The sequence below is a fragment of the Caloenas nicobarica genome, chromosome 1 (assembly GCF_036013445.1).
Source record: "Caloenas nicobarica isolate bCalNic1 chromosome 1, bCalNic1.hap1, whole genome shotgun sequence".
Lineage (NCBI taxonomy): Eukaryota > Metazoa > Chordata > Aves > Columbiformes > Columbidae > Caloenas > Caloenas nicobarica.
In genome coordinates, this window is record NC_088245.1 from 13,616,241 (window position 1) to 13,631,146 (window position 14,906).

The following is a 14,906-nucleotide window of genomic DNA, read 5'->3' on the forward strand; positions in this document are numbered from 1 at the left end:
AAGCCACATATCACCAAGGTGACTTGGTGAGACTCTCCAGCTGTGGACGCCACAGAAGAGGCAGCACAAAGCCTGCAGAGCCCACCAGTCAGGCCTTGTCTGACTGTAAAATACTGGTAACAGCTCCTGGCACAAACAGAACTTCCACATTTTCACGGTCTCTTTCAAGTCAATATATTGCTCAACATAGATTACCCACAGAGAGAGCAGCAGGCTGCTAACCTGCACACAAATAAGCTATGAATACCTTCCTGTTTTAGCTCACTAAAATGCAATGTAATCTCCACAAAGAAACTCCTGTTTTTGAATAGCTTCCTCCTAACTTTTACTCTTCACTGCTTCCTTCTCTATCAAAATGGTTTTTACCCACCTCAAGAACAACTACACTTTATAGCATCTTACTGAGTATAGAACTTACAAATATAAAATTGGAGAATCAACACTTAATTACACTTTTATACAATGGAAATGTAAGTTTGCGAACCTGCATGGCTCTTCAGAATGACAAAATAAGTAGATGAAATATCGCAAATGAAGAAAGTTGCATTACCAAAGTTACTTCCTTAGATCTATCAAAGCCACTCTTGGCAAAGACTAGATAAGAAAGAATGGAATCTAAACTTTTACGAAGTAAGATAGGAAATACTAAAAGTAAGCCAAGTGTGGATTTCTTTTTCATACAAAAACCCCCCCTGGAAAAGCGAGGCTACATAGCGCTGAACAACTTAAAAGGAACAGGTTGTACTGCTGCTTACAGCCATAAAAACTATATGACCTGCTTTTCAGCATGGAAACAGATATGCCTTTAGTCAGAACAAAAAAAACCCCAAACAACACACCTTCTAAATTCTGACAGATGTGGAAGACTGCCTATTGCAATATTTCTATCTAGGAAATAGGCTAGATATTGCATGCAGTTTGGACTGTGGAAAACCAAGACCCTTTCCAAATATCAGGACTCCCCACACTTACCAGAAGAACTATTTATGCACACTGTAAGTAGGACACAAAATTTCTCAATCTTATTTTCCCTTGATGGAAGTAGCAACATTCCAAACAAAATCAATAGCTTCAAAAGATCTCTATTTTCATAGTTTAACCTCAATCCCAATGTCTGCTGCAGTTTGACTTTAAGGAGCAGCAGCAATGCCCTCTTTAATCCTTCTTCTCATTCCCACTTGCTGGCATTGTGCATCAGTATTCCACTGGGTAACCAGCGCAGCTATTAATGCTAATAAGCCCAGACAGCAATACACGTTTGTTCTAAAGAGACAGCAACTGCATGACAAGTAATAGGATGAGACATACAGGATTGCTAAATCCTGGCTTTAAAATGCAAAATACAGAAATACATACTCTACAGCCAGAGTGAATCCATTCACAGGAGCAGTGAAGTATCACAATGTCTTATGAGGACACAAGTGCTTCTTATAGATGCGTTATGGTGAACAGAAAGTTATGTGCAAGCTGCACTGCTACCCTGTCTGAATGTTGACTGCATCCCTTGTAGACGTCAGGACTCAACACTTATTTCAAGGTGCTCAAATTAGTCTTTGATCTCCAGGAATCTCTGTAATAACCAAGCTTAGACAATAGTTCAAGACTATAGTTCAAGTCTTTTGAGGAGAGGGATCCATAAGCAATATTACCTAGTCCAGTACAAACCCTGGAATATTAATCCTGGTGAAATGAACAAACCATAACCTGAGAATTCATAAGGAACTGCATGCATGATGATTCTTGCACAGACTATTTCCAAAGTGAATTCAAAAAAGTCCATCTATCAGACATGCAGAGAAAATAGCCTGTTACATTCAAAACAGCTTTGGGGAAACCCTTCCAATCACTGCAGCTGCTTTTAACCAGTCTGGTTAAGTCTCATTGTCCTGCTTCCCAGGCTTCTTGCCCCACTGTCCAGAGCTAACACACTTCTTTTGCTTATTAAAACAAATGTTCATTATGTTGTTATTATTAACATTTTCAAACTTAACTTTAAGAAAATAATAAAACCAAGAAAACGTCCTGCATTTAAAACCAGACTCTAATAGACCAGCTAGTTCTACTTCAACCATTTTGTTAAAATAAAATCCACCCATATACCTTCTCTCTTATTATAACCCAACAATTGATGAAATCAATCAATGCTTGCACAGCTTAAAAGGGTACCCAGCTACACTATAAACAATAATTTGCCTTCAGTTCATTAAACCCATAAGAACCTGTATGAAGTTAGTGTGTATTTCTAAGAGCTTCCAGTCTAAAGGCAAGGCAAAGAGAGCCAAAGATATTTAACTTGTTCACATGGTTTTCCGTTCCTTGTGCAATGGCCTCTGTCTTCAAAAACAGTAACAACTGATGGCGTAAAAAAGTAACAAAATCATCCTAGCAGTGCAGCAATAAGGTAACACAAGCACAGAAGGGGAGGGAAGAAATGAGGAAAAAAAAAAGAGAAGCAAAATAAAACATCCAAGATAAATCACAGTCAATATGTATTAGAATTAAAAAAAACACATGTTGCTATTTGCATAAGATCTGACAGAGGTACAGCGCCCAGTGAAAAAACCACACACTTTGCAGGGACGATTCAACCACCAGCTGACAGATGCAGAATTCCTAAAGGATGTCTTGCTTCTACAATGTCCAGAAGCTGGATACAAGCTAAAGACAAATCAGACAGCAATATGAATGCAGAAGGAAGCCTACATGAGCAAGCGTTTCTTCTGTCTTATGCAAAAATCCTTCCTCCATGGCATTTGAGATAGCCCTAAAATTTACAATAAACCTTAGACAAGCACAGTTTCCCAACTTTCTTCTGGATGTCTTCTCAAGCCCAGTTTATGAATTATATACTTAACTTTCCACATAATATGACAATCATATACCCATTAAGCTGACCTACCACAGGAAGGAGAGAAAGTTGTCATGTCTACCCAAACAAATCTTCAGTTCAAGCATATGAAATTGGTAAGCTACATTCCTACCAACAGAAGGTTTCACATTCCAGTTGTTGCCAGTCAATGCTAAATTCCAGTACTACACTAGGAAGAATCTGTTAAGAGGGAAAGTAAAGAAATAACAATACAAGTCTTGTAAGTAAATATTGCCTGCTGTGTTATTAGCACTTCTCTTAGAATAGCTTTCAAGGAATAACCCCTGAAAATCTACACAATCAGTACATGATTTAGGAAACTCCTGACTTCAGGACCAAGTTCTGGAGGTTTTTAAGTAGAAAGTAACACAACAACCCCATGAAATCTAAAGGACATGGCACTGAAATGCAGGAATAGAATGAACTAATTTTTGTGTTTATTTCCTAAAGCAAATTCCAGTGACTCCCAGACATGCCGTACAAGATCCTTTACTTGACTAAAATCATGGTCATGTTTAGTTCAAAGGTGCAGTCTCTCTAGAAATAAGTCAGTTCACTACTTAATTATAGCCCTGCACTGAATAACCTTTCTAGTCCATTGCTACTTTTCTCACTTCTAAACACATCCTGGCCTGATGCACACTTAATGTGTCTGGAAGTTATCTTCATCCATAAGAGCTAAAAATATTATCACTGAGGCTTTTATATGCACATGCTTTCTTCACTCGATGATCATATACTGCCTTACTTTACCAGACACAGAATATTTTTTCTATTTTTATTATGAATACAGGAAAGGAAGCCCATTATGTATGCTATAAGACTGTACAAACAGGATGCTGGCTTCATTTTCACACAATCACCAACTTAAACAGTGCTAATGCTTTTTAAAATGCTGTGCCAGAAAGATATGTTGCTACAGCTCTGCACCAAAAAACGCTGTATGTTTAATAATGTTTAAATTACCCAATGTAAATGCTCATTCAGGCTATTCCATATTAGAATTACCAATGGAATAAGATAGCATTTTAGAAGTAAATATTACTTCCCTTTAGGAAATCACAGTTTATACACAGATTTATGGCAGCAGCTTACTGACTTTAGAATACACGTTTTGTCAGTTATTGGTCTTTCAATTTAAATAATTTATTAACAGGCTATAGATTTCTGTAATTTTAATAAATACAACTAGGCTTCTCTCTGCCACGGTTTCATGTATTCAAGTTTCCACCTGTTCTGTTCAAAACAACAAAAATTAGAAATTTAAATCCTAAATAATTTGAATAATTTGCAGGCTCCATTTTCACTGTAACAAAAAAAAGGTAGCTCAAATTTCATCATATTAATCAAAATATTAAGAAAATACCTGGCACCAGTTGAAGAAGCAACTGGAACAATGTTACTACAGAATACCAGGGCAATTTCCACAGCAGTTCTGTGGAATAGCCTTTGGAAATGTTCTTCTGTTCGTAAGGAAAATATAAAAGGTTGTGACTGATCTGTGAGCGACTATATGGCTTAACATTCAGCTTAATGACAACTTACTTAGGAATATCCAGTTTGAAAAACTGACTCCTGTCCAAAGCTTTGAGTGCAAAACTCCTGTCCAGCTTTATAACAAACAGCTGGTAAGGGAAACTAAGTAAGTTACATTTCTTCCTCCTGGGCCTATTCTCCATGAGGTAGAAATAACAGAAAAATAAAATGTCTATAAAACAATATATTTCTATACTAAAATAAATTCCAGTGAGTGCCTGAAGTACTTCCCAAGATCCTTCCACCTGGCTACAATCATTGCCATTTTTATCCATTAAGATTTAAATAAAGTTCCCTATATGTCCATTAACATTTACACACAGTTATATTTATGTAACCTCACAAGAAATTAGTTTAAATTAGTTTTACATTTTAATATGGTCATAATAAAAATCAACGTGGCTTTGTGTAACCACCTATACTACTAAAAATGGAAGTCTCATATTGTGACTCTACCCAGATTGCTTTAAGTATTTGACAGTTTCTTCTAAGAGATTATTTCCTTTCTTTAACAGTTCGTGCAATAGGAGTGCTGCCCTATAGGCAATTTATAATTAATTCATTTCTGCAAGAATTCTCAGGTTTTTGAAAGAGTTAAACTAACCTACATATACCCTTCCCTCCAGAATAGTGTTTCATTTTCCAGCTTTATTTTGAGCTAAATTATTCCCTTGAGTACTCCTATTGGGCAACTGTATTCATTTCAATTAACAATTACCTATTTGCTAAAATTATCAGAATATACATGAGAGAGTAACTAATAATTGAAAGTGTAGTTTCCACTTCTGTTCTTGCTTCCTATGCAAGAAGGCAAAAATTCAAGTAGAAAATAACGTAAGACTTAAGATTTATTTTCTACACATGAAAAGGCTGTTAAAAAAAAAAAGCTATGCACCGCAAAAATGCAGGACGTAATACATTTACCACTCAGGCATCCTTATGATCAATTTTACTCACAGAGCAGCTAGTCATCAGCTTACAAACTCAACCTATGCCCAGTCTAAGTGCAGTGCACTATTCATATCATTCATTTTTCTTTGTTCTGCTTTTATATTAGTTTCTCAGTTTTGTGCAGTAATACTGTGCAAATATTAAACAACTAATCTAGTAAAAAAAATTTAAGTGGAAGGCTATACCCAAGCACCATATACGCTACCACAACACTGAGTGCCTTGAGGAAAAAGAGACTGTTCCACCACAGGGTTATACATTAGAGAGCCAAACACAGTCAATAAGAAGTGAAACATATAGGACAGAGTAGGACACCATTAAGGCTTTCTAAGAGCTGTGCAGTTCCCACAGCAATCAGTCATTTCAACATGACGTACAATCTACACTAGCACGTCCCTTGAACACTTAAAAGACAGGAAACCCATATAGCATCCTTTGAATTAGGAACCCAGTTGTTCAAAGAGAGCAGCGTCTTCCAAGAACTACCAGAAGAATAAGAATAATGCCATACTAACATACATGAAAGACCACATCTATTGAAAAAAGTAATCAAACAATGGAAAACAATATGAAAATTCTGGAACAAGAAGCCCCTAAACCTCTCAAATGTGGCACATAGCTGGGAATCATGCCTACCAGGCTCTGAAGTCCAGCCAGAACCTGCATGAACTAGAACCTCATCTAAACAGCTGCAGCCATCCAGCTCAGCACAAGAAGTAGACTTTTCATCCATGATATTGACCCTATAGCAGGCACAAAAGTCAGCAATGACAGAAGTGGTACTAACAGTTTGGCCTCAACAAAAGCAGGAAAATGCGACAATGCTACCCAGATAGCACATTGTTTTCAGCCTTCCATTGATTTTCCATTATTAACTGTCTACAAAATGTCTTAGCCCCATGTACCCACTGTAGCCCAGCTGCACAGCTGAAAGGTGGACATCTACCTCTCCAGAACCATGCTGCTCTCAATCTCACTGAACCACATAGAAGCTGTTCTTCCTGTGATCACAGAGTACAAAACATCTGTGTGTTTTTTAGATAAAAAACAAAAAGCAGATGTCATCCACATGGGGCATTAAGAATGACAAGACAGACAAATGCAGCAAAATGCAAAGCTGTTCAAGAGGACACCAATGTACTCTGACCTTAGAAAAATAAACAAAACCAGCTAGAAATTACAGGACTACATAAGCAGCAAGTTAATGTAAAAAGTTTGTTGAAAACCAACAAGTTCAGTATTACAAGTAAATAAAAAGAGATTAAAGTAATGCATATGTTCTTTAAAGCAATGTGGTTTTAACTAAGTTAATTTCCCCTTAGAGACTGATGCTTTCCAACCCATGACTTTGGACAACAAAACTCACAGCTGAAACTTAAAACTCATATTTCAATAACATTTAAGAATCAAGGCCTGCTCTCCAACCTGCAAAACATAAGGGTATAGCCCTTCCTCCAAAGAGACAGGAATCTAAATTATAAGGATAAGCTTTTGAACACTTAACAAAAACCATAGCAGATTAAAAATTGAACAAACCAATCCATACAGCACTCACAACTTTCAGTCTACTAATGTAGTTGCCCTTGGCACATTCATACCATTAGGCAATTCAAACATTTTTACTGAAGAGAGCTGAGAAGTAAAAGAAATGTAAAATATGAACTGTCAAAAGCATCATGGTAGGATTTCCTTCAAAATTACTGATGCTTCCTTCTAGAAATATGAATGAAACATGTATCCTTATTTGCTTTTGTTCCTAATGACAAATCTAGCCCACGAGGTATCACTCACAGCTTCAGTCCTCTTAAAAGAGGTATTTTCCCCCACAGAAGTAACTGGTTACATCAGCTTGCTATGTTTTACAGCGATAATTCAATTCTTGTAGGCTTTTCTTTCACAAGACACTTCCATTAGAGCAATATTGCCTTTAAGTCTTCCCACAAATTGATTCCCACGAATGAAATTACCTTTTAAGGAAATTAAAAGTATCAGTTTGTAGAAGGATAGATAGGAGGAAAATCAGGTCAACCAAACTAGGTCATCCATTTATACCTCTATTTATCTGGTACCTTTTGGGAAACTTATTTCTGCACTTATCTTTTTAGCTGTATAAGAATTTTTTCATTCTAAAGCTGATGGCAAAAGGGTAGCTAAAACGAGGCTCTCAGAATCAGTAACGTTCCTATGCAAACCTTGCAGTGACTGAAATGTCTGGACATCAGAATTCAACAATACTTTAAAACAACAGTTCCCAACCCAGAATGATGGTCCTAGAGTCTGATGGACTTCACTGTGCTCTTCTCCTCTCACAACTCTTGCAATACTTTGCTGTGGCACTCTCGGCTTCCCTAGCAAAGCTACAAGCTTTGTACTTGCACTGTCTCAGCAGTGGTGGGACTGGACACAGTTTTGTTCCTTGAAGATGTCAAGGGACTCCAGGCAGCACTCAAGCAATACAGCCACTCTCTGGAGCCTCCAGTTCTGAATCAAAAACTTTACAGCCATACCAGAGTGCTCTCCTTCCAGAAACACATTCTGATCGTTCAAATTTGAACAAAAAAATTCATGAGTTAAGTTTATATTGGCAAGTGCTTTTTTGCCAGATGAAGCAGGAAAACAAAGAGCTTAATCTCTTTGCAACATTCACATGCTAGTTAACAGAAATAGAAATGCATATCCATGCTTCATTTAGGGCAAATGTACACAGCTGAGTTATCCGAGCCTGCACTGGCTTAACTGCAGCTATTGTGGAGTACAACAGCCCCAGGAAAACACCAGGACACAAATACCAGGATGCAAACACCGCACTTCCTAATGGCACTAAGAGCTTCTGCTCTACCCAATAACTTACGCTTTACTCAACTCCACATCTGACCTTTAACACTGATGCCTCTCCCTAAATGACAGCTGCTCTATAAGACCAAGAAGAAAAACATCAGCTAGCTTCTCATTCCAGTTGTACAAATGTATACTTCAAGGTTTCACCGTTTTGCAACACTAACAAGTACATTACTATTCTCCCCGATGTCAAAATGTCCTATGTACTAAGTGTATTACTGTATAACTGTAGCAGCACACAACACAAAATCCAGGAATCTTAAATAGTAACAGTGAAGAAAATCAAACAGGATTTCTGTTTATTGCAAAATAATGGCTTTAAGATTAATTTAAAAGCCTCAGACTTTTGTTGCACTTACTATTAACAAATGTATACACATTAGATAAGCAAATACTCAGATTAACCGTTCCCTGCTTGCAGAGCTGATAACTTCTATTTAGCTATAATAACATCAAGGAAAATTACCCTGAACCTATTGCAGTTTCAAGGTAAATTATGTACACTCCAAACCTAGAAATTCTTACTACAGTAGTCACACATCTGCAAAGTACTATATAGACATACATCCAGATATATACCTATATATACATATATCTCTGCATGTACATAGATCTACAGATTAGGGTCTATGGTTGATGAACTACAGTCACATAAGACATCTGCGTATAGGTGTTTCGGTATCTATCTGTATATATGTATAACTATACATAGCAAAAGGCACTGTAGGACTGAAATGAGAATAAAAGCACAGTATGTATTTGACATGCTATTTAAATTATTTGGAGTGCATGTAGTATGCCGTGAGGTGCAAAGTCAAGACCACCATTTGCTCCTCCTGAACAATTCTATAATATTCAGCAAAATCAGTACACATGCCTTTACTCTGTAAGAACAGTACTTACATGCTGCTGTCTTTAGAGACTGAGCAAATAGAACTTACTGCCATAAAACTTCAAAAATACGTTAGCACTCAAATTAACACATAATACAGAAGATAAATAGAAACATTTTTTGCTCTGAAATTATAAAAAGGCTCAAAGCATATCTGAATTGACAGTTGTCTGTGACCTACTAACACATATGTAATAGCAAAGCTGCTTATAACAGATCAGCTGTACAACACACTTATGGGTCATTTTCTCCAAGGCAATCACTCTTTCTGTTACATTTCAGGGAAGAGAAGTGCCCAGAACTGCTGATGTTCATTTAAAAGCCCCCAGTTTATAAGCTCTTCCATCTAGTTGATTCTCTTGAAGCTTTTTTCCTAGTTTAGCCTTAACAGACAGAAATTATTTCTCTTTAAAAAACAGTATATATTTTACAACATATCAAATAGAGCATAAGTTGAGAGTTCATGTTTCAAATTATGTGCTACAAGCATGAAACTCATTAAATAAATGAGAAAACATCTCCAAAAATTTCTATATAGGTGGGTGTTTTTTAAAACTTAAAAATAATGAAAAGAGATGTAATTCTCTTATCTTTCTTCACTAAATTCCCAGATTATGTTTGCTTTACCTGAAAAATATCTTCACAGATACTCAAGACGTGTGTAATGGTATTTGAATCAGAAAGGCTTACACAAATGCACATTAATATAGAGATGAGCTTTTAAGAAGGGTGTTTCCCAAGTGCTATGGCTATGGTTGAATACAGTATTTGTGATATCTTTAATGCTATTTCAGAATGTATAGGAATTAGAAAATCAACTTCACAATTGGCATTAGGACATGGATTTTCACTATATATCTTAGTAGCCTTCATCAGTGATTTAGAATAGTCTAGATTTCTAATTCATTTTTAGCAGCCTTAAGCATTTTAGAAAAGATGCACTTTCCTGAAAAAGGCAGGGAAGGCAAGTTTTAACACACCTGGCGTAGCACTATGTGATCACCTTAACTTTCATCCTTAGAAGTCAAGCACATTCCACTTCCTCTTTTTTTAAATAGGATTTTCACCAAAAAATGACATAGAAGTACTTGATTCTGAAAATAAAACCATCAAGAGGTTTAAAGCATAGAAAATTTCTTTTTATTGGTTTCAAAGCAATGACACATTCAAACCCACTGCTGTTCTTTCTAAAACAGCACATCAAGTTCTATACTATGTCCAAACCTAAGAGTTTCAGCCTAGGTGAACAGAACACAGATACGCAATATTCAGTTGTTTGAGCTACCAGCATCCTCTTGAATGAAAGGTTTAAGAACATCTGAGACCAGACATATGTACCTAGTAACTCCTTCTAAAGTTGTTTAAAATCAGTATTACTTAAACCAATGATCTAGGGATCATTTTGGCTCCACTACCTCTAGACAACAGCTGAGGGTGCCCTACACAGCGCCCACTACAAAAACCACAAATAATTTCAGCCATTCTCTGTGTTCCATGACAACAGATTGGTCAGAGATATAAGACAAAAGATTAAGACTGTCATATACCACAAAACATTTGAAGCATAACATCTGATTTTTTTTTAAGGTAAAGCTTTATACCATTCATATTCCAGTTTTATAATAATGGCAATCTACATCAGACAAACAATACAAACAAAAGTATCAGAATGCTTTTGTTGAGAGTATTGCATAAGAAAACAAGAATGTGTTAGTTGTGGATAAATTAAATGAAAAATCAGCAAAAAATATGTATTGAGGTCTTTCTAAAAGCTAGCGTCTAGAAAAACAGTTTTCTTTACCTCCATATTGAGCTTTGACTTCCAATCCCTGTTTGACGTAAGACACATGTTAATTATAGGAAATCAGAATCTATACCAAGCTGGTTGAATTCATACAACATGAAACACCAAGAGGAAGCAATCTATACTTGCCTCATTTTGCCCAAATAGCAATGTCAGCAGAAAACCAGGAAAAAGTATACTCTTGGATGTGTTGTAACCATACTCGTAAAATCCTAACCTGCATTATTTTCAGAAAAAGCTCACTTGGCCCTACATCCACAAATACATGCTTCTTGGCAAAACACACAGGCAAGCCTATACTGTTTTCATACTATCTGCTTCATTTAAACCTAATTGTGCACACCCATAGTACTGAAGGGAACTACTAGTAACACCTCCTTCCTTTCTAGTGCAAAATAATTTAAATTAAATACATCTGATTTCCAGTAACAAACTTGCCATAGGTGCCCAAATTATACAATTTATCTTGTAAACTGGAAGGGAGTGTGGGAAGAATTAAAAAAAAAAATCAATTTTCCACCTTCCCAGTGGAACATGTTTTCAGGTATATCAATGACATTATTAAATAGCAGTCTTAGTCATCTACACTATGGAATTTCAGTAACCTCCAGCCAGACTAATCAGTCTACCTGTGCATAATTAGCTTCTCTACCCTCTTCTAGCACTCCCTAGCATCTGTCTATCAAGTACTTTTAGTTCATCCATTCAGGCCTAAATATAATTCTGTAACTCTATTACTCAACACATTCAAGGCAAGAAAAATGTGAAAAATAAAGAATTGTTTTCAGTTGCATTCACCCATTATTCTATTCCTATTTTTAGATTCCATTTTGACTTGGAAATGAAGCGATGAGTAACAGCAATTCCTATTCCACAAATTTGCCACTGCCTAGCAGCAAGAGCACATCCTGCACTTAAATAAGAAAATACAACTTCCGCCCCCCCAATCTCTACTAAATCTTAAAGAAAACAGAACACTGAAGCTTTTTACCCCCTTGACCTCTCTTTTCTTCTCCGTTTTCCATCATTTGAAAGAGTATCTAAGCATAGTTCTGTTAAAAAAATAAATACCCCAATATGTTCATAGCAAAAAAAAAAGTTATTATGACTCTTGCCACTAATCTATATCTGCTTTAGTACATGGAGGTGTATATTGAGACTAATGTGACTATTAAGGCCAAAGGTTAGCATCCAAATTTCCTGGTTTCCCTATAATTTATTACGCAAAAATCAAATATGAAAGTTTGAAATAGAAAGTGTTAAGAGGACAAAAGAAATGTTGAATGCAATTCTTTCCAAATCATTTAACACTGTTTTAGATACATCTTCGCCGTGAAATGCCTTGCCAATTAGTTTCTACAATCCGATTTTCCCTCTTTTTTAGCAGCATACTCCTTCCTTGCCGCTCTGTGAAAGCAATGGGGAAGCTTACTAACTATACAGTGGAGAGCTATAGAAACAACATGCTGTCAAATAGAGAAAATGAGACAAAAGCTATTTTTCCATACAGAGGTGCTACTACTTAGATGAAAGGATGACAAAACCATTGTAAACCATTCGACTTCAAAAAGGCTAAAACATGAGGCTATTTATCAGATATGAAATGCTAGAGGGGGGTTAGGAGATCTAATATCTAGGTATTTAACTTAAAGGCTATTAAAAAAAGCCTGCGTTTTCCACTAGTCTAGGCCATCCTTTCTGTAAAGTACATGTAGTTTACATGTATAAGACAGACTCATCAGTACAAGAGAAAGTGTCAATTTGTGTTTAATAGCAATTATACTACTAAACCTATCACTTAATGAAAGGGTTTTGTCAAAGTATTTAACCTCTAAATTCTCATGTGAAGGCGCTCTGTTCAGCGAAACAGATTTTGAAGCGTCCTATCACTCCAACACCATTCTTCATTTTACATACTTCTCTCTTCCTTTCCCACACGCTCAGATGTTTCGGCAGCATACATACTTTCAGTAGTTCCAAAATCCGGCCCAAAGAGCACGGACGATTTCCCACGGGCTCCCACCCCACCCTGGATGAACTCGTTACTTCCCAAAGTCCACTCCGCTTCCTCTTCCACCCCTGGACCTGCCAGGGCTCCCAACGCGCCTCCGCCTTGCGCAACATCCGCGGCCTCCTCCCCGCATTTCAGACAATCCCTGATGCGACATTTACATTGAGGTGGGTTTTTTTTTTTTGTTCCCGGACCACTAGTAGAGCCTGACAGCTTAAAGGGCTAACAATGTCGTTTTAATCCCAAATAGCAACAGATAATAAAACAAACTACAAATATCTATGTATATGGAGGTCACTAACACGCTCCTCTTCAGCTCTTCTGTGGGTCAATCTGTATTTTGATATTAAGTGCTGAAACAATACTGAAAAGTGCCAGCAACATCTGCCCAATCGAAATTATTGTTCACAGCTCAGACCGTCTGTTCAGAAGACGAATCCTCTCAAACATTTTAACAGCCCGATTAAACAGCTGAAATAAACCAGGAAAAGCGCTAATTCTCCAATAAATTCTTCCCCCAAGCACACCCGTTAACCAAAGGCTGTCGGTGAACTGATCTGGAAGGAAGAAAGGACGAGGGATCCGGGCAGGGCTGCAATGGGGGATGGGGAGCAAAGGGAGATGTTAGGGAAGGGCAGATGAATATTCCTCCAAGGACTATTCAATACATTTAACACATCTCCTCGGAAAGAAGAGGAATCTCAAGCAGGCGGCTACAGGGGCAGATAAAGGGGGAAGGAGGGGAGGAGAGCCCGATTATCCCCAGATGACACTATACATGGCAACCCCGCGAGAAAAGGGGCTGCAAGGGAGAGGAAGCGCCAAGAGCCCTCCCCGAGACGCCAATGTCCCTTTATCTGCTCAGGGAAGGAAGGGGGTGGGGGGGACGCTCCCGTCTAATTTTGCAACAGCCGATCACCTACCCCAGGAGCAGAGAAGGGGCAGGGGCTGCGTTGACAAACCTTCCCTGGGGGGTGGGGGCAGGAAGAAGGGTAAATTAAGGCGGCCACCTTCCCCCCCACAACGCCGAGCTCAAGAAGTGGCGGGGGGCACGGGGGAGCTTCGGGGCGACACAATAGGGGGTCACTCACGGGAAAGCGACGCTTCCTCCGCCGCCCGCAGAGGGATGGGGAAGGGGCTGCGGGGACAAGCCGGGTGCCCCCGGCGGGACCCCCCGTCCCCCGCCCCGAGGGGAAGCAAGAGCCCTGCCCGCCCCCCCGCCGCCGCCCCTCACCATGAAGTCGCTGGCGAAGTTGTCCTCCCCATTGTGGTCCGTGTCCTTCATGGCCTGGACTCGCTTAATGAATTTCCTCAGGATCTCCTCCTGGCTCATCCTGCCCCGCCGGCCGCCCTGCGGAGCGGGAGCCCGAGCCCCAGCCCCGGCCGCTGCCCGCCTGAGCCCCCTCCGCCGCACCAGCGCGTCACCCGGCTGCCTTCTCCCTGCCTCGCCTCTCCTCTCCCAGCCTCCGGGCCTGCCCCGCGGCCTGCAGGCGCGGCGCGGCTCCCCACCCCGCTCACGGCCGCTCGGCCGCCCGCTGCATCCTCCCCTCCCTCCGCCCGACCCTCCCTGGACGCCGCTGCCGACACAGGGACACGACGAAGTCCCCACCTCCTCCCCCCGCGCAGGCGCGGCTCCCGCTCCTCCGGCGTTTCTTATGCCCGCCCCCTCGGGAACCGCCCCGGCATTCGCTTCCTCCCCATTGGTCCCTCTGACGGCCGCCTCGTTCTATTGGTGACCGCGCACGCTAATCACCGGCTAGCCCAGCCTCGGGGGAGCACTCGGTTGCGTTGTTCGCCTCGCCCCGTTCTGCTAGCCCCTCCCGTTTCCCACGGATGGGACCTTCCGAAGGGCGCCGAATGGAGCTGTGGAAGGGACCACTTGGAAGGCGGGGGGGAGGGGAGGCTGAGCGGAGCCAAGTGCGGTTTCCTCTGGCTGGAGTACAATGGGGCGGAGGTGTGTGCCCGCAGCTCCGCGACCGGGCGGCAGCGGCCGGCGCTGCCGCAT

At 39.8% G+C, this 14,906-nt stretch overlaps 1 protein-coding gene across 1 annotated transcript in view; it reads right to left on the minus strand.

Moving 5' to 3' along the window:
* PTPN12 (protein tyrosine phosphatase non-receptor type 12) overlaps positions 1 to 14,374 on the minus strand; it is a 77,298-nt gene extending 62,924 nt beyond the window's left edge. The window contains exon 1 of the mRNA XM_065637292.1: positions 14,136 to 14,374. Coding sequence (XP_065493364.1) covers positions 14,136 to 14,234 — 99 coding nt within the window. The 5' untranslated portion in view covers positions 14,235 to 14,374. The remainder of the gene's footprint in view (positions 1 to 14,135) is intronic.
* Positions 14,375 to 14,906: the final 532 nt, after the last annotated feature.